This window comes from Vidua chalybeata, chromosome 12, assembly GCF_026979565.1.
Source record: "Vidua chalybeata isolate OUT-0048 chromosome 12, bVidCha1 merged haplotype, whole genome shotgun sequence".
Lineage (NCBI taxonomy): Eukaryota > Metazoa > Chordata > Aves > Passeriformes > Viduidae > Vidua > Vidua chalybeata.
Window position 1 is genome coordinate 11,543,260 of NC_071541.1, and position 20,586 is coordinate 11,563,845.

Here is a 20,586-nt window from a genome sequence, read left to right on the forward strand (position 1 = left end):
AATCAAGAAAGTCGGGATAGTGCAAAAAATAGCTAATCATGATGGAAATGAATTTTTTTTTTTAATCTGCTTTAGAAAAACCCAAGAAAAATTTAAGTTTCTCTAGGGGAAAGGCTTCAAATAGGGCTAAGATAACGATTATGTATTTCTGCATTCTCTAAGGAAGTCTTCAGAAAATAAAACCCAAACCCTACAAAGAAGTAAACACTTCCAAAAGGTCCCAATATCTCTTTCTCTTTGCTGCAATCTATTTTTATTTTGCAAATCCATTTCACTCATATTTGGCTCTGTTAATTCCAATTTATTTTGACTGTTTTTAGGTCAACACCCAGAGTGAACACACACACACACACACACTTCCAATATTCTTGACATGTTTTATTATAAAGCACTTCAGACAAACTTTGATTCAAAACCAAAAAGTTATCATCTGTAAAAGAAAACTATTTTAAAACAGGATTCATAAAGAAAATAGACTGTTCTTAAGCATCAACTTCAGTTGGAGCTCTTCTGTAACGAAACCTAAAGACAAAACTGAGGGACCAAGAGCTACTAATGTCACATATACTGATAAAAGGGAGACTAAGATGTTACACACAAACCATGGAGCATCTTATTGTTGATAATGAAACAGGAACACTCGATAGTGAATTCTGGCCTGACAAAGCAGTCCAACATTTAAATATTCTTCAGTCCCAAAAGAGACAAACCATTAACATTTCTCATTCAATAACTAAGCCAGCCCTGGCAAAGGGTTAAAGCTACTTCAAAGCATGGAACATGATAAGCTTTTCATTTCATGTACTTCTCCTGTTGATCAGCCAGGATTTTTGCTGAGGATTTAGCATCATAGAAAAGTTCATTTATTTCTTCAATATGCTCTTTCTCAATGCTGTCTTTCCCATTAATCTTGGCAAGCAGGTTAGCTGGGGTCAGCAACTGCACAGCATACCTGTGATCAAACAGAGGCAGATGAGTAATTACAATTCAGTGCATCCCAGGGAACTGATGATACAGAGAGGTGGGACATTTGCTGGGAAACACAGCTCTACCAGCAGTATGAGAAAGTCAGCAAGCACTCCAGCACATTCATTCTTTAAAGAAGAAAAGAGGAGCATTACCACTCTCTTTTTAACAATTGTTAACAGACCATGACATTGTAAAGGAGAGGTTTGTCTGCTTTCAACAGTGAGTTTTAGACCCAGTCATGCTGAATAGAAAACTGTGCCCAACTTACCTCAGGGTTGTCTTGGTACCAATTTCCCCTAAGTGGTTTAGAGCTTCTTCACTGATATTAATCCCTTCTGTCTGAGCACGAAGTTTTGTGATCTGTTGGGAAGAGTGAGGTATGTGCCCAAACAATTAACATGCTAAATTACTTAATTTAGTATCTGTAAACTATCAGCTTAGAGATGAGACATGCTACAAGACAAGGTGGTGTGGAGTTACCCTGGTGTAACTTACCACTAAACCAGATTTTGTAGAATTCTAAGTCTTTGAACAGGCAAATATAATGTTAAAAAAAACTGTTATCACACAAGGAAGGCAAAGAAACACATCTGGACTGCTAACCCTTCATGGTAACTCTGCACACTTAGCAAATCCTATCTACTAATAAGGAGCAGAATATGAGAACTTATATAAGTAAATGGAAAATGTATGTTAGAAGTTAGTGGCAGCTGGAGGCTTCTGGATAGCTACACCAGTTACTGAATTCTGCAGTGTATCACTGATGCTGTACAGCAGAGCCCTCCAAAAAGCCCTACAGAAAGCTACAACCTTTCCTTAGCAGCTCTCAATACACTTTTTATTCAATTGACAAGAAGATAGTAAAATAAATCAAGAAGTTACTTTCTATGATTCACCTATTCCTTCAAGAAGAAAAAAAAAATCACTAAGAAGAATCTAATCTTTCAAGAACAGTCTCAGGCTTGTACCAGTTTGAAGATCCTTACAAAGTTGGAGAGGAAGATATCACCAATAAGCCTGAGCATATAAAGCTGTAACAAAAGTGGCACAAGTCTCTCGGTAGTCTGTATTACCAGCTGAGTGATAAGGGGCAGACTGGATAATGATGTTGTGTTGTAGTGCAGAGATAACTCTGGAACTGCAAGCCTCATATAATACAGGTATTTTTCACTTTGGCAGCTTTGTAAACAAGATATCAAGAAGCACTCGTTTAAATTAAAGCCATAAAAATGCGCTCAGGGAGCAGAGTAAGAGAGGGGCTTGAAATGGCAGAAAGTTGGTGCTATGAAATGTGCACTGAATATTGGCAATGCTGCTGCCAATTGCAATTTCAGGTTGAAGATTTTTTTACCTGTAGATCACCTAGGCATCCCCTTCCCTTCATTAAAACACTGCTACTTTGTTCTTCCTCTGCTATGAACAAGGTTTTGAATGCCACATCTTTAACAATGTTTTTTAGAATAACTTTTTATCTAGTAACCTGGTAGAACATTACCTAAGGACTAGGGCCCAAGCCATTAATCCACCACATATGCATTTACTATGGAGTAGGAAAACAAGTGTTTATTATGTGAAATACATTAGGAACATTAAAACATCTCAGTTATAACCTTTAATATCCAACAGGAGGCACATATGCAAAGAAGTTTGGTTACAACACCACCTGACTAGAATAAGCATAACAACGAATTTTTTCACTATTTTGGTTGCACTAAGGTTACTGTGTGTCTTTTCTCAGAGCAGCACTTCACAATGGGTTTTCTACTTTATCAACATGCCCCCAAAAAAATTTTGAACTGGTTATGAACAAACTTTCAGTAGATACACAACCAGATTCTGTGTTGATAAAGGAGTCAGTTGTGAAGGCAAAGAGTATCACACAGAGACTCAGGAGCAGAAACTTCTTCCTAACACAAAAGACAAATGAGAGCAAGAATAGAGAACTTACTTATGCCTTGTTTTTACCCCCACCCCAACTGTACTTAAAAGCCAAAGTTAAGTGTAATAGCTCCTCCTCTTCTCCCATGAGAAGCTGCCATTCAAAAGCCTTAATTTAAGGGAAGATGAGATTATCTGACTATGGGAACATAATTCCAGATGTCTGAACTCAATTTTTATCTTTAGGAAATGCTACTGTGAACACTTCATTTCCTTTAGCCCTGGGGAGGGTGGAAATCACAGCACTTACCCAGCTCTTCTGAACATCAGCATTGAGGAAGTGTCTTACCTGCATGGTACTACAGCACTAACTACACAGAATTCACTTACACTACAGGGAAGTCCAAACAGTCTTTAATACCCCCAGGTTGCGTAAAAGTCACACATGAAAATTTGTTTTGTAGACTAAACCTAATTGTAGTGTTAAATCACTGGGCTGCTTCTACTGCAATCTACACTACAGTGCTTCAAAGTGTCCTTTAGGTACCAAAAAAATCATCCTGAGAACAGCTCAGGACATCATCAATGAAAAGCTCCTCAAATCAAGTGAAATTAAGCTCTGCCTCTGTTCTATAAATGCATCCACATCACCTTGGCACTTTTCCAGCAGCAGGAGACCATTATCTGGCATAACACTCTCTTCCACTGACACTATCTCTTAAATAATACAAAGAATTGACATGGTAAACCCTAATGTCTTCTGCATTGTGTCACTTCCCAGCACTGAGAGGCTAATGAGGGGGGATCTTTGACACAATGCATCATAATGGCACCAAGCATTATAATCAATACACAATACACTGTGATGGCCCCACAGGAAAACTTCCAGACGTTTGGAAGGATATCTCTGCAACACTTTCTGTGCTTACATTTCCAAACTTAACTAGGAGCATAAAAATTCTCCCCATTTCAGGAGACAGCCCCAGTAGGTTAAAGCTACAGTACAGGGCACAAAGGCAAAAAATGCAGCACATGAGGTTGTATTCCTCAATCCCTCTCATGTCAGGGAAAAGCCTGAGGTCTGGGACAGAAGATCCCATCATGTGACACTTCATCTTATACCAAGTGAAAAAGCACTACCTGCTGAAATCTGTAAGCTATGGAAAGCACATCTGTGCAAGAGATTGCTTCAGCTAACAGTTCATCCCTTCCTGCAAGTGAGGTGCCACTTTCAGCTCCACCTGTGCCTAGTAACTCTTCAGTGGCTGGGAGTCAGCAAAGTTGTGTGCACAGTTTTAACCAGCTCACTCTATTAACTCCTAGAGAAGCAGGCTTTTAACAAGCAGGAAGCTTTCTAGCACAAGTCCTGGTAACCACAGAGTCAAACATCTCTACAGTAACAGACTAGGCAGAAGCTGTGCACAACTTTGGGGACTTGTAACAGGCTCTTTAAAATCCTGTGCATACCTGCTTCATTTCTTGGGGAGTATAGAGCATGGTTCGGATAATCATGACTCGATCCAGCAGGTCCAGTGGTATTCCATGAGGAGACACAATATCCTCTGTGCCTCTAGAGGAGAAACCAAACAGAAAGAAAGCAGACACTACTGTGAGTTCAGTACATTGATTTGGGTAAAATCAGTAAAGAGTGACTACACTAGTTTACAATTGCGTGTCCACAGAGACACACAACCTCTGGGTCAAACAGGAAACATTCTGGTCTAAGGTTCATTCCAGACAGCCCCAGGGAAACAAATACTATTGCTGGAGCTCTTAAACATGCCTCTCAAATATAGTGAGAAGTGCTTTCTTGTATTGTATCTCACAATACAGCCTTACCTAATGTTCCAAGGTATCCTCCAGCAAGGAACAAATCATTCTTACTAAGTTGTTTAGCAGTATCAGCAGAAATTATATATTCTATTATCCATTTGGAGAATATCCCCTGTTGCTGAGTAAGCCATTCTCTCCCCAGTCCCTCCAGTGAATACAGTGGTTTACATTCCATGCCTGCAATCCAGCAAACTGAGAGGTTTAGGTCTCTGTATGAAGGACAGGGGCAGGATCTAGATCCCCAAGCATTTTATTTGTTTGACATACAACACCCAACAGCAAAGCCTGCAGACACATGCACACTTGGTTTCCCAAGACCACTGTAATTTACTGTGAAGTCAAAAGATACCCAGATTTAATTTATGAGAATTATACAGATGGCAGTAAAAACAGTGAAGTGCTGGTATTTAGGTAGCTGCAGCTCTGGCCATGGTTCTCCAGTATTAGATATCAATATTATATGGAAAATTTCCTTTCTTAAATCACAGCTTTTTCATAACAAGATCTGCAGTGAATCCATGCTGACAGATCTCTACTTCCTTTACTTTTACAAGGCAGCTTTTTTATATCTTTGCAAAGAGAGTGCAGTAGTCCATCTTAAACATTTTTGAAGGGCTTATCATTCTCACTTCTAAGCAATGCAAACAGAGAAAGATTAATACCAGATGAGCCACTATGAGGGAAAGGAAAAGCTGGTTATACAGCTGAATTAAATCAATTCAAAGAGCAGCAATCATTGCTAATGACAGCTTGTTTAGACATAATTAGACCTAGACCACAAACTAGTAGTAGAACTTGCAGAAGACTCTGAAAGAGGAAAGAACTTCTACTGAACATGCAAAGAATTCATTTCGTGGGTGCAAAATATCAAAGTGAGGTGGAAGTGAAAAACAAGTTGGTTGAAAAGATTGATCACGAAACGCCAGACCAACATAGCAGGAAAAGGAGAAGCTGAACTGTGACACACTTTACCAGTATGAACAAGGAGCTGAAGTCTGATGGAATTAGGATAGCAAGCAGCAAAATAATGCAAAAGCAGGAAACAATGGTATTAGAGGTTTGTAGCTCTGGTGCTTTTGATGTCCCTAATGTGCAGGTAACAGATGTACTGATGTATACAATGAGAACAGTAACTGTCACAGATCATCCAGGAGTGAAACAATTCAGAGACTGTTAGAGGAGGAGAGATGTGTTAGAGGAAAGAAGGAATTCCAGTCAGCCTGGTGTTAAGTGCTTGTCCCATCATGAAGCTCATGAGCAGTTCTCAAGCATCAATGCAGCTTGCAACTCATGCAGAGGGTTATCAGAGGTGTCATTGTCAGAGACAAAAGCCTTCCAAGATTTTAACTCTACTGATACAGCTAATTCCAAGGTTTTTGGAACAATGCAAACTGGCAAATTCAAGTTTAGACATCATACCTGATAATGCAGTTTCCTCGGTTGGAAGCAAAGATGACAATGGGGGAAATAGAAGATTCCAGTGCTCGGTGCAGGTATGTGAAACACTCAATATCTAGCATGTGAACCTCATCCACAAAGAGCACACCTGGCACGAGCTCTGCAATGCCTTGATCGATGTATTTGTTCACCACCTTATTTATCTCTCCTCGAAGTTTGTCTGAGAACAAAAAGAAACTGTTGGTTGTTCTGCTAGTGAACTACAGGTCAGAGGGTAAGGCTTGAAGCAAGGAAAATTCTCCTTGAACTTTTCCATGGTTTGGTATCTTATTGCCACAAGGAAAATACCTGTGACTCTAAAATTTTCTGACATTTCATCCTGTGTTGGAGAGATATCTGTGCAACAAAGTATTTCTACCTGCAATACTCACATGTGAAAAATTGATTGTTGTAGGTTTGTGGAGTTTGGTAGGGGGTAGAGAAGTCAAGTCAAACCGCATTTTAAACACAAAACTTACTGAAGTTTCCAAGCATGGCTGAAAAGAACATCACTAATGTTCTGTAAACCTACTGCTCTCAAAGCTGTGCCAGATGTTATATCAATATAACTGGTGTTAGAATAAGCAAAGCAACCTCTGGAACAGACAAAATACTTCAAAAGATGACCATTCAGTTAGGTATTCAAACAGATTCTGATTTAAATTTAGATAGTAACTTAGAGAAGCATCATTTCTTTCAAAGCAAAAAGGAGAGCAGATCTGTCTGCAGATACTGTTTTCTCCAAAGACTTGCAGGTGGGAAGAGCAGCACTGCATGTGGAGTTTCATGTCCTTAGACTCTTGTTATAGAGGAGCCATTATTCTTCTCCACCAAAATTCAGTATGATTGCTACATCAATTTCTAGTTTTTGTTTATTACTGCTGTATTCAGTTTGGCTCTTTGTTGAAAGCCTGAACCTCACACTGTGGCAGGAATGTTGTAGGATAGGCACTGGCATTCTGACCTCTCCCCAGGAAGATGGGTGCAGAGCTCTGGATACATTTTACCACTACATGCATGAACCAGTAACTTGTACTGTCTCCAGCCCTTGCAATTCTAGCAACTGTATCACTGCTTCTGGAAAACTGAGTATGTATGAATATCTATTATGTAGGCATTCATTTAATTATACTAACTCTATTTTTAATCTTTTTCTAACTGGAAAACACCTGGATTATATAATCTCAAAATGCCATACAGGTTTCATACCAGTAATTTCAGTTTTCTTAGGTTTCATCAACTGTCCCATCATAGAAAGGATGTCTTGTCCTCCCTAGGAAAAAGAAAGTGACAGATCAGCTTTGAGGTCATGTAGTAAGCACACACCTTGGGAATTTTATAGATCAGGGACTGGTTAAAGAAGTTGTTTCTTAGAGTTAACTAAATACTTTGTAGCAGAAGTGTTTGATAATCTGTCAAAGTTTAGGTCACCTCACCACAGGAGTAGTCTAAACATAACCACCTAGCTACCCCCCCTCATCCTTGCTCATTTGGAGAGCATAAAAAATCAAAATGAGATATCCTCTCTTGAAAAAACTGTCACAGAGGAACTCTTAATGAATGAAATAGTCAGGGAACACAGAGACTTGGACTGCCTGCATATAAAGTAGGTGTTCAGCCTGTCAAGAGAGAAGAATTATTCTAAATTTTATATAACTTTTTAATACCATCATTTTTATCCTTTTTTTTTTTTAATAAAGAGGCTTATTTTGAAATTGACTAAGTTAAAGAATTGTATTGTTTTACTGTAGGGATTCCAGCCTTTACACTTGTTAGTGACTTCTGCTTTTGACACAGATGGAATTCCCTCAAGAGTGGATTTATGTGAAGACACGGCAAGGAGTAATTCTTCTGTTTTCTGGGGGTTTTTGCTGCAATACATGCAGAGCTCTACTGAAATTCACAAAGAAGTTTAACAGGTGGCTATAAAACATTTCTGAAATAAGTAAGAATATCAACAGAATTCACAGCAGTCAAAAATACTTAGGACACCTTTTATCACAGTCCTTGCAGTTTCCATTTCATGGTTATAAAACCATAAACACAGAGCAGAATATATTAATCTGCATTCAGAACTTCCATTAAATGAAATTATGCAGGTCTGTCTGCTGCTACCTCACACCTGGAGGCAGCTTTCCTTCTGGAAAGAAAGCAATAATCTCTTTTTCTGGTCAGAGGCAACAGCCCACAATACTCTTTTTCTGCAAGTGATGGGGCACAGCGGTGGAGGGAAAGAGAGCAGGGTCTAGATTTTACATTAACTGTGAAGGTGGTGGATCCCAAATACCCGTGTGAAAGCTGTTTTACAACTCCCAGACTGTTCTCTGTAGTGCTAGGAGTGTTATGCTGACCAGTATTCATGACCAGGTGCATGAATTCTAGAAGCAACTGCTTTAACCTCTTTAATCTCCATGGCAGGGCCCTGAGGCAGCCAGCTGCAGCACGACCTCCCTGAGGAGAGCCAGACTGACCTTCCAGGTATAACACCTACTGCTTTTCCTGCAGTGGAATCTTTGAGGGTGAGTTAGCTCAACTTCCTACATCTCAATTATTCTGGTAACATCACATCTATCTCAAATAATTTTTCTGTAAAGACTTCATCTGTGAAGTCTGATACCTGAGGTCGAGCATTGGCCACATCCAAGTCATGCAGGGTGACATCCTGAATAATTTCCTTTTTCTTGTGCACATCACCTTTTGGCAAGGGAACATACTCTTCAGCTTCAAGGTCAAATTCTGTAGCATAGATATCACACCTGCCTTGCCTCTGAGTAACAAAAAAGAGAAACCCAGGTATAGAATTAATTTCAGTGCCAAAACCTTGAGTGACATGAATTTGATAACATGGTTAGTTCACAATTCCAGTTCTGACAAGCTTCAGCTGACAATTCAGACATCCCACTCCCTGCTTAGCAACAGGCATACCCTATCTGCTGATCAAAGCTCAAAAACTCTGTTGAGAAACACCTGATATTTTCAGTGGCAATAATATTCTACTCCTCTCTCCCCTTCTTTTACTGTAGGCAATTCTTGCTAAAGGACAAATCCAGCAGATTAACCAGAGATTGGGAGAACCTTCTTTGTAGGTGGGTGATTTATTATGATAGAAAATATTATGCTCATCCATTAAACAGCAAGTATCACTATACACTTTCTAAATCAGATATGAAAAGAATGCTAACTAATGCAGTATTCCTTTCTACATGTATATATCTTGTGGAGAAAATATCAGAGTGATAAAAGAAAGATTAAATACGCTGCACATGTCAGCCTGAAAATGACTTAAATTGTTTGGTTCTTCCTCTCTTCCCTTAGAAATGCCTGGATCTTACAGAAAACTCATCCAGACAGCATCAGTGATAGCTTCCTTGCCAGATGACCTTAATTGTGAGCCAGATCACCGCATCCTTTGGGTGCAAAAGAGACTTTTCTCTCCCGATAAGGAAAGCACTGGGCTCTTTTTAAAAATTTCCATGTAACCACATCATGTCAGTTTAGGTTAATAAATCAGAGAGTCTTCTGACAAAGGCAGAGAAAGGTGTGCAAAAAACATACATCTGCATAAAAGTACAGAATTTTTCTTTTACCTTGACAGCTCCACTGTTTGCTTCAATATAAATAACGTCACCAGTTTCCACTCGCTCCTTCTGCAAGCTCTCAAAAATGCTCGGGTCCAGCTGGAGACAAACAAACAGCACAGTTGATCAAAGCAGCTCCATATTGTTATGGTAATCAAGGTAAAGAAACTCAGTTTGAAACTCACTCCCATCAGATGAAATTAAACTGCAACTCACCCTGACAAAACCTCTAGGATTTTATAAAGCTGTAATGTTTGAAGTAGGGATAGCAAATAAATATGGAAGATGCCCAGAACTTACTGTCTTACAAAAAAAATCTGCTATCCAAAAGAAGTGACAGTGCCAGAAACATAATGGTACCAGCTACAAAACATACCTCTGAGCAATGTGACAATGTATTTATACCTAAGAAACAGTAGTTCTCTAGCTTTTTAGGAAAACTTTTATAAAAAAATCTGGCTATAGCATTGAATATATGAATCAATGATTTCTTGAGTCCTTATCCTCTGTGGAGCTCTGTGAGGGAGAGTGGGTGTGGAATATATTAGATGCCTTTGTTTCTCCTGGTACATGTTTATTCACTTTTGCTCTTCATTTCCTTGTTTTCAGAGTGAACAAATGAAAGATGATACTTAACAACAGAGACAGCTTTTAGTTCTCTCCAAGTCTGACAGCGAAATTGAATGGAGACAAGAAAACAAAAGGAAAGTGGGCCTGAGCTGGCAACACACCAGCTCAATTTCCAGTTCTCGATCAAATATTCACTAGAGCATGACACCCCATGTAGAAAGAAAAGATGTGACAGAAAGAACAATTTCTTTTTAAACAGGCAATATTTCCCAAGCCATCCTCAAAAATTTGGTTCCTGACAATCACGAAAACAAAACCAAACAAGGCCTTTCTCGTATGTTTATTACCACAGATATTCATTTACAGCCAGGGTCAGAGTTTATCACAGACTGAGACAGAACAAAGCTCAGATTGCCAGCTCAGCCCATTTTTTGTGGTACTTGTCATTTACAAAATTGCACCAAGATCTCTTCCTATTAAAACTCACTTTTAACTCCTTGAAGACATATAGGTGAGTGCTGACAAACAGAGAAATAGCAGCTGCTAACCAAGTGATGATGGGTTTATCTCCTATTTCAATTAGTAGGATAAAAGACCAATATCTAAATATTCTACATAAAGCAGATAAACAGTCAAGATAAAGTTGTCTAGCCAAAGAAAGCAGCCTCCTGGCAGCCCCACTTGTCAGAGTGGATCCAGAGCTTGAAATAGAAATAAGAAGTGCTAATAATAGAAGCTGCAAACCCAAAATATTTCAGGAAATCTCTGAGACTCTACCACACATACCTTCAACTGTTTGGTTCCCTTTGCAGTTTTGAGTCCTATAATTACATGGCTGATGGTTTTGCCATATCCCCCCATAGGATTCTCAGTCTCACAGGGAGTTAGTTCTGTCACTTCTCCTTCATAAACTTCCTTGGTCTCTTTAATCCTCAACCCTGCAAGAAATTGTTTTAAATAGCTTCAGTATACACTTATGAGTCTGCTGCTTTATTGTCAACAAAATGTAATATATAGTTAGGGTGCCTTATACTTCATGGTAATGTTTTACTTTTAAAGACAGAAAGATGAATTATTGTTCTCTTCTTCAATATTAAGTAAGAATATCCATCCTGTGCATCAGAATGAAAGCTCAGCCCAAGTTCTGACCTGCTAAGAAGTTTATTAAACTTTTAGAAATTACTTTCTTCTATTCCTTATTATTAGTTCTTGAAGCAAATGTTAGAATCCTCTGTCTCTTCCCTCCCACAAAGAGGAAATTTGCTTGATTTGCTCCCTATGCTAAAGCCAAAAACACAGATCACCTTCTGAAACTAGTGACATTAATATGAGATTCACACAATTTCTGGACCATCAAAAAAGCCCTGCAAAGTTAACAAAAATACAGAAGAAAAAAAGTAACTTCATAAAAAACTTTATATTTTAGCAACTGAGTTAAAAATATAACATAAATTGATTAAACAGGTATTGTGCTAGAACATCATAAAATTACTGAAGGGTTTATGTATAATTTCAAATATTTTTCCAGTTAATAGCAAAAGGTGACCTAGATAAAATTTAGCAGAAACTGCTAAAACACAAATTTAAAACTATTTCAAAATAGCTGAAAATTACATCCTCGCTTTGTTATTTTTCATACATCCAAGCAACCATCAGAATATCGGGCTATCTTCTGTTCTAGTCACAATTACTGTAATTAACTAGCTTGTTTTAAATTGATAAATAATATAGAGCTGAAGACATTCATAGGCAGACTGTTTCAAAGCAAACCCACTATCATCACCGCCACCACTACAATTATGTATGTTCTAACTACACAGAAGTTCAAAGAATCCACATCTGAAGAAACTCCATGAAGTATTTTATGAGACACACATGCCATACCAAAAATAATGAATGAATGAATGAATGAATGAATGAATCTGTAACAAGATATAAGGAAGTCATCCTGCCCAGTCTGAGGGTATTGTGACTTTATAAACCTTTGCTTGTTCTGTAACTTTTCATTTTGCTTTGAAACAGATCAGACACTTCACCAGTAATTTTGAGCTGCTGATAGAGGCTATAAAGAACTGACAAATACGAGTCTGTCTCCCTCTACTGGGCCCAAATTCAGACCAGGATCTGAAATGTGAGAAACAGCCTAACTGTGAATAACATGACAAATTCTTGGTAAGAAATGTTTGCTTTCTCTTACTTAAGATGAGATAAAAAAATGTGTATAAAGTTTATTTCAGTAATTTTAAAAATGTTCTTCAGGTATGCCAAAACACCAGACAGAAATGAAAGAACCTCTGAGTTTAAAAACTGACCTAGACAAGGCTCCACCACACAGGCTCATAAGCAACGAGTGTGAAGCAATGTGGGAATCTGCACCTGAAACTGCTATTGCCACAAACTAGACCCGGTTTGCTTGTCCTCTTTGTTTTGCTTTAAACTTCCAGCACAAGCTCTACCCTGCTCTGAAAATGTGGCCGCCTGTTTGTGTTTGGGGTATGACTTGTACGCTGCTGAAGCATCTTCCAGTTCATTTCACCTGGAAAGAATCCAGTTCATGTGCTCATTCTGTTCCACAGCACAAGTCAAAGCCAAGTCAGCAAGGGCAAACCCAGGGATTTGCTTCAGAAGCCTTCCTCTAATCCAGACTAATGCGCTCTTAGAGAGGCATCTGTAGAAAATATTTACAGATGAACGTGATCTGAACAAAGGTAATTGATGCTTTGAACTTGCTGCTGATTGTCCTTTGATTTCAAATGAACATGTATATGTCAACTACAAACTTCATTCTCAGAAGAGCTCTTAGAGAGATCTCCTACTTCCAAATCAGACACAAATCCAAGGCAGTTGTTTCAAGCTTTGGTACAACAGCACTCCATGGAGCTAAACAGGGCTTGCTCAATTCATTGGCAGGTACAGTTTGGCAACACAAGGAACAATTATAGCTTTGAAGTGGCTAATGCAGCAGTTATTTTTTACTGCAACTGAGCTCTTAACATTAGCTGTTATCACCATCCTCACCAGCTGCTAATGAGCTCTATACTGGATTAATCTCTCCCAGGTTAAATTTCTTTTAACCCATACAACAATTTGATCTCCTCATTTCTCACTCTGTCCTTTTAGGTGTCTTACATATTATAACCTCTTTAATGCATCCCAAACACTACTTGGCCATGAGACTATGTCAAGTCTGTAATTAAAAGACTCTCAACAATAAAAAATCTGTAAACTCAGAGTAACTCCTACTTTCTTATAAAGTGATCCAAACCAGTCAGACTGTACTTTCCAAGAAAAAACCCCAACCATTAAGTAAAAAATTTGATGTTAAAATCTCTGATAATTTTTTAAAATTCAGGTGGCTAAACCCCTTGAAAGCAAAATGCATGATAGGAGCAATGACGATGTACACAAAACCTGCTACCAAGGAGACATACAAACAAAATTCAATACAACCTAAATGAATACTTTCAAGTAGTGACAGACGTGTGAGCTGAAGCTTCCCTTGCACCCAGACCCAACTACATTGTACAGAATATCTTTTTTAAAATGCACCCTTGTAAAATATTTCTTTACCAATCAGGGAAGCTAAAACCTACCTGAGATTAAAACCCAACTGGAAAGTATCTAGTTATAAGAAATGGTGGTTACTAATCCTTTAAAATAATTTAGAGAAATTTTTTTACACCCATAAAAATATTCAATAAAGGCTGTGTTAGGAAAATGTGACATGGAATTCAACAGAAAGGAATAAAAGAAGTTCCATCTTTCATTAACACTAATATTTGTTTAGAAGTGTCTCTCTATTGACATTCAGGGAATGCAGGGAACTAACAATGCAGCTGGCTGTTAAATCTCTGCTATCTCTAGAACTGACAACATGCATGGCATAAGTTCCACCTGCTGGTTCAGGTTTCTGAACCTCTGACAGGGAACTTCATCACATCAAGGAAATTTTGCAGACTACTGAGGCTTCCCTCCCCCAGGCCCTGCCAGTTTCATGGTAACCAGAAGACCAGAGACTACTGAAAGTTGCTTTCTTATAAAAGTCAGTGGAATACTTTTGTTTCACTGAAGAACTGAGAGACTTCTTCACCCTGCTGCTGCCAGATGAAGCCCAAGAGGAAACATGGCACTGAAACAGGAAAATTACTGTTAATATGTTCAGGACTAAAATCAACTGGGGTCTCTTTAGCCAATCCTCACACAAACAAGGGCCACTTCTATCTGCATTTATCAGCTGTCAGCAGCAGCTGTGTAGAGAGATTTTAGACAGTCACTGAGGTTGTGTTGCAAATTAAACCAATTTACATCAAACTTGTAAATGTACCATAGAATTGAGGAAGACATTAAGTTACAGTGTTTATTTAGTTGGCATGGAACTTTCTCTGTGCTCACTGGAACAGTAAGTCAGGCTAATGCTGCTGTTTGGGAGCCCCTGATTAAGTCTGTTTATTTAGTAAGGTGAAATCACTAGAACAAAAAACAGGAGGAACATTTTTCTGTCTATAAGTATTTCTGCCAATGTAAGAAACTACAAATTTTTTTTTCTTTCAGCTTTATTCAGTCACAGGCAAAATGGAGAGGTGAATGTGGCAGATGAGAGAAGAATTTGATGAAGTATAAACCAAAATACAATAATTAAATTACTGTTTGTAAACAGAAAACCTGACTCCACTACATGTGAAAGAGATTCACTAAATTAGAATCAGTACTGAAGAAAATAAGTATACAAAAATCTGAAAACGGCTCGACCACTGAAAAGTTTTTCCTTTTTACATCACTGGGAAAAAGCAAAGTATCATGCCAACACTTCATTCTTCTTTTCCTGAAACTTACCAATTGCACGTCGGAAGTTTTCCATTAGAACTTCTGTTTTCTTGATCTCAGTGGAATAGACCTCACTTCCAACCATAGGACAAAAAGGAACTTTGCTTCCCAGTTCCTGAGCAATAGCTAAAGCCAAAGCAGTCTTTAAAAGAAAAAAAAAAATACAAAACCCACACATTAATTTTGAAGAGAATTAAGAAACTATTCTTTTTGCACAAAGTTAACTTTCCTCATTATATCACCTTCTATACATCACCTACCAATTTAAGACTATTCTGCCTGACATATATTTCTCACATATAACAACCCTCCTCCAACACAGGCGACCCTGGCCAAAGACTTTTAAAAAACCCTGAAGACATGATACTGGCTATTTGAATTTGACACCCCACACAGATGCAAAAAGCCTAAACAGCATGGGGAAAAAAAGTAAACCAAGCAAAAACTATTCTGGCTTTTAACAAAAAAGTAACTTCTACAACGTTTTCAGAGCCCTTGTTACTGATGTGCTTAGTAACCTACAAGAGGTGGTTTCACATTAAAGATGTTGAACACACCACTGGATACTGCCAGTGTTGATGACATCGCAAAAGCAAAAATATCAAGTAGAAAACTACATCAATACATTGATTGAAAAAAAAATCTGGTATATGAAAACACTTTGTAACCATTACCCTAAAATGGTTTTGATAAACTAAAACAGATTTGGAAATATTTTATTTTGTAACAAAATAGAAAAATAATACCTTGCCAGTTCCAGGGGGTCCTGCCAACAGCACTGCTCTGCCAGCCATTTTTTTGCTTTTGATTAGCTCCACTATAACCCCACATGCCTATAAATTAAAACGTATTTATACCATTAACAAAAGTATTGCTATAGTATCTTCTATAGTATCTTCTGTTCCAACATTACTTAAAGTATTTAGAAATAAGAGGTTTTACAAAAAGTAAAGATTTCAATGTCATGCACACAAAAAGAAAGAAAAGGTCAGGAAAACGTACTTTCTACAATCATTTTATCTGACACAGCCATTAAAAATCACAGAAAACGGAACTCAATCTGTGAGCCCCGACTCCTTTTCCCTCTCGCCGTCCCACGCACAGAGAGAGGTTTGAAAGTAAAGACAGAAATTCATCTTCGCTGCCTGAGCCGCAGATCCTCTGCAGAGCTCCTTTCAGGGCCAGGCTGGGTGAGGTTCTGAACAACCCGGTCCGGTGGGAGGTGTCCCTGCCCACGGCAGCGGGGCTGGAACGAGACATCATCTTTAAGGTCCCTTCCAAACCAAACCAATCTGCGATTCTGTGATGGTTTTATCCGGCCACCGCACAGAAGCGGATGCTGCAATCCCCATCTGCATCAAACCTGCTGACTTTTGCTCGGTTCCGTTGCCTGCAGCACCCCGATTTCTACGCCGACACCCGGGAGACCGTCACCGTCCCTGCGCGAAGCAGGAGCAGAGCGAGTACAGCCCCGGCCGCCCCCATCGCGCCTCACACCGCAGCAGCCGCACGGAGGAACCCAGGCACGACTCTCACTCGCCGTCGGGCTCTTGTCAGCCGCCCCGGCCCGGCCCGGCCCGGCCCGGCGCTCACCTCCCGCGCATTCTCCTGCCCCACGAGCCCGGCCCCCGCCGGCTTGGCGGCGCCGCTCTCGTCCAGCCCCAGCCCCTTGACATGGCTGTGGGCGGCGATGCGCTGGGTCTTCGAGGTGCTCTTCACCTCCTCGATCTTCATGGCGGGGCAGGGCAGCGGCAGCTCCGGCCCGGCCGCCCCGCGCTCCTCGCACGCGGCCCGCGCGTTACCGGGGCTCCCAGCGCGCGCCCCGCCTCCGGCCCGCCATTGGCCCCCGCCACGGCGCTCCCGGCGCTCATTGGGCGCGGAGCCCGCCCGTCAGCAGCGGGGGCTCGGGGTTTTAGGGTCCGCCCGCCCGTTTCCGCGTGCGGCGCGCACGGGCGGTCCGGGCGGGCGCGGGCGCTGCGGAGGAGTAGGGCCGGGGAGGAGCGAGGTGGCGGAGCGGCTGTCCCTGGAGTCGCTCAGGGAAACGCTGGACGTGGCACTCGGTGCCAGGGCCTGGTTCGGAAGGTGGTGACCCGTCGTGGGCTGGACTCTGATCTCGGAGGTCTCTTCCAGCCTAAGTGGTTCTGCGAGTCTCTGAATCGGCAAGGGCAGTTTGGGGAGAGGCGAGCGGAGCCCTCCCGGAGGGGGAACCAGCTCGTTCTTGCTCGCAGGTTTCAGGCCCTGCCGCACCATAAGCACTTTCTTTCTTTCTTTTTACAATCCGATTTGGCGCTGGAGCCAGCGTCTGTCCTGCTGCCGGGGCTGGGGGAGCGCTGGGTGGCCCTGGCTCGGTGTCTTGTCGCTTGCCCGCCCACAGCCGCTGGCAGTGCGCCAGGAGCCCTGAGCCTTATCAAAACCTCGGCTGGCTTTAGCTCACAAAAATAAGTTGAGGTTTTCCAAGGGTGTTTTCTAAAACTTTGTCAAAGATTCACAGAATTGTTAAGGTTGGAAGGGACCACTGGAGACCACCTAGTCCAACTCCCCTGCCAAGGAAAGTGGGGGTGGTCTCTTACCTGCTCGGTGTCGCTCATCAGGTTCTATTCTATTATCAGTGAATAATTCTATTCTGCGTCTTGAAAACCTTCCTGAAAGCATTTGAGGCTGTGACGTGCTGCACTTACAGCACGTATTCCTTATGAGCAATTGAAATGGGTAAAAACACTCCAGCCTCCCAGCAGGTCGTTTCACGGCCTCGCAGAAATATCCGTGTTTCACGAGGTGTGTGATGCTGCAGCTTGCAGGCTGCTACGGCTCCTGACTGGGCTTTGGTGGTAATTCTGCTGCACCTCCTATGAGGGGTTTAAAGGCTCAATATGGAGATCACTCACAGTGAAACTTTAGATGGGATCTGGCAGCCCGCAGTTCCAGTGAGCTCTCTTTGTTTGTAGATGTTGTGATCTCTCCCACTAGAAAAGACAGGGGACTCTTCCCATAGATACATAGAGTTTTCTGTGACTATAAAGCCATGTCTGTTTTGCTGTGTTTAAAGCCAGTGGATTAATGTGGTATGAGGCAGGACTGATGTCTGGCAAAAGCAGTCCTGTGGCAGCACAAACTCTGAGAGCAGCTTTAGGGAGGATGGGTTACGGTTCAATTTGCAAAAGCCCAGTGAACCATATGCATGCTATTCATTCCCTCGTTGTTCAAGCGCTTCCATTAGGTTTGTTATGAATGTAATTTGGCAAAGAAAAGATTTTGCTTATTGTTGCTTGCTTTTTTCTGTTAATTGTTCTGTCAGCTTATATTTACATACTCTAGTTTAAATTTGTAATTACAATATAATTGCACACATGTGTGGTTCAGCACCTTTGTGAGGGTATCCTGCTATACAACTGTTCAGCTAAGAATTTTTGCCTAACAAATATGAGCTATTCTTTAAATAATTAGAAAAGTGTGTATGTCATTAGACTCTCTACATCCTCTCAGGGTCATATTAGTTGCAGAATACAAACACCTAATGGTAGTGAGCTGCAGACTTTTTCCTTTGTAAAAGTGCAAATATACAACTTTGATTTCTCCAGTGCATTAAACTGCCGCAAGTGCTGTGGGTAAGTCTGGTCAGAGTTCAAGTTTCTGCCACTTCTGGAACGATAATTAGCAAGTCTGGTAAGAGCTCTGAAGGCAGCGGTATTGCTATCAAGGGGTTCAGGCTAGGTATGACCCTCCTTCTCAAAAGGGTGAAATAATAATTTGTTAACTTAGACTGAAACTTATCCATATGGTCCATGTTATCTTGTTTGATGTTGCAACAAGACCTGTTTTTGAGATTATGGCATTTCAAAGTCTATTTAATAATATTTGCTTATTTATTTTTGGTGAAATTCAATATACAGGAATGCAGATGGTAGGAATAGAGAATTGCTGTTAATCTTCACTGTAACTTGGAAGAAGGATAGAAATATTCTATGTCTATAAATATCAGATATGCTACATAAGATTCTTTAGTAAATAAACTCTGCTGCCACAATGAAGGTACAATTTTAATATTGACCTGCAGAAAATGTGATTAAAACTATTTGGGTTTGTGTTTATAGTAGAAGAAGAAATCTCAGTAGAAATAAAAGTAAAAAATAGTTTGCTGTATAAATGTAAGGCTGGTTTCTCCCTCTTATTTGCTCACAGGTATTACTTAACTGTGCCAGGTTTGGCATTGCTCATTGTATTGATTGTTTTACTCATTCCATATGCTTTTTGAACATTGTCCTGAAGCTGCAGTTAAAGGGGGCAAAAGAGGATATTCAGATGAGGGAAAATAAACAAAAATCCTTTAGACCACACAGGATTAATTGTTTATTCCCCAGGAAGAGCAGAGTACAAGTGGAACTACTGGAAAGTTTAGAACTACCACATTGTTTATCATCTTTTATAGCTGGTGTCTTGTGTTGTGATGCATCAGTACGAGGAAATATAAAACCTCAACTTTTACATTATTTTCTGTGATTTTTTAAAAACTAGTTAATGTATTAGAGAGGGAGGATAAAAGAATTCAATTGCAAATCATGTCTTCTTCCTCCTTTGTCCAGGCCACCAGATGGAACATAAGTAGGTTGTACAACCCTCCTGCCCAGCTCACTCTATGGATGCTTCGAGTATAATTTAATATTTCGCTAGCCAGCTAACCAGAAAAAAAATCACTAACAGTCTGAACTGCTATTCCCCAGGTTTAACCAACTCATTTTACCAACGTTTCTTTTGCCCCCTGGTTTGAGGTCTTCTATTTGGCACAGACGTCATGCGATACCCGAGGTGGGAGCTGGAGACTTGAGAGCTGTTTTCCTAGACTAAATGTTTGAGGTTACAGGACGTAGCCTAGTTTCACATAAGCTTTCAAATTTCAGTGGGACATGCTGAATCCTGAAACTGTCAAATAGTGTATTATTTTTGGAGTGAGAGAGAGTATATGTGTATGTGTGTGAATGACCTTTACATTTTTACCCTATCCCAAAAGCCTGACTTCCTGCCCTTTCTCCCATGAGTCCATAAACTTTAGCATTAAAGTGAACATGTTTTAAGGAAAGAATTCCATACAGGAGAGAACAACTGGGATGGAGAATGGTTTATTTAGGGGAAAACAAGGAAAACTGCTAAATGCTACAAATTTTGGGAGGGATATCTGGAAAAATCTGGAGAAGCTGGGATTCTCTCATTTTGCCAGGTTCCCCTCTCCCTCTAAGTAACACCAAGACCTTCGTGTAGGGGTAGGGAGTGGTGGGGATAGTGGTCATGTCTTGTTTTGTTCCCTGCAAAAAAAGCTGATTCTTTTTCTACTCTTCAAAGGAATAGGAGCGATGTGTCCTACTGAATGCCACACCTTAATTTCCAAATTCATAATTAATTCTAAAAGTTTGTAAGCTAACAGAATGGACCTTTTTAAATGCTGAATAAAAGTACTTATGTCTGTCTTCATCATATTTCTTCTTTGATATTGGTGATTGAAGTT

At 40.2% G+C, this 20,586-nt stretch overlaps 1 protein-coding gene across 1 annotated transcript; it reads right to left on the minus strand.

The window, feature by feature from the left end:
• Positions 1-363: 363 nt before the first annotated feature.
• RUVBL1 (RuvB like AAA ATPase 1) lies at positions 364-16,901 on the minus strand. The gene is made up of 11 exons (XM_053954073.1): positions 16,683-16,901; positions 15,836-15,922; positions 15,099-15,231; positions 11,052-11,203; positions 9,705-9,794; positions 8,735-8,884; positions 7,327-7,390; positions 6,100-6,298; positions 4,315-4,417; positions 1,238-1,329; positions 364-952 (listed from the first exon to the last, which is right to left on the minus strand). Exons 1-11 carry the CDS (start codon positions 16,821-16,823, stop codon positions 793-795), a joined length of 1,371 nt encoding a protein of 456 aa, XP_053810048.1. The 5' UTR covers positions 16,824-16,901; the 3' UTR covers positions 364-792.
• Positions 16,902-20,586: the final 3,685 nt, after the last annotated feature.

Coding starts and splice junctions, on each gene's coding strand:
- RUVBL1 (XM_053954073.1), bottom strand. CDS start 16,823: ATGAAGATCGAGGAGGTGAAGAGCACCTCGAAGACCCAGCGCATCGCC. Junction 9,795..11,051: donor AGGGAACCAAACAGTTGAAG/GTATGTGTGGTA, acceptor GTTTGTCTCCAG/CTGGACCCGAGCATTTTTGA. Junction 953..1,237: donor GGTACCAAGACAACCCTGAG/GTAAGTTGGGCA, acceptor GTTTGATCACAG/GTATGCTGTGCAGTTGCTGA.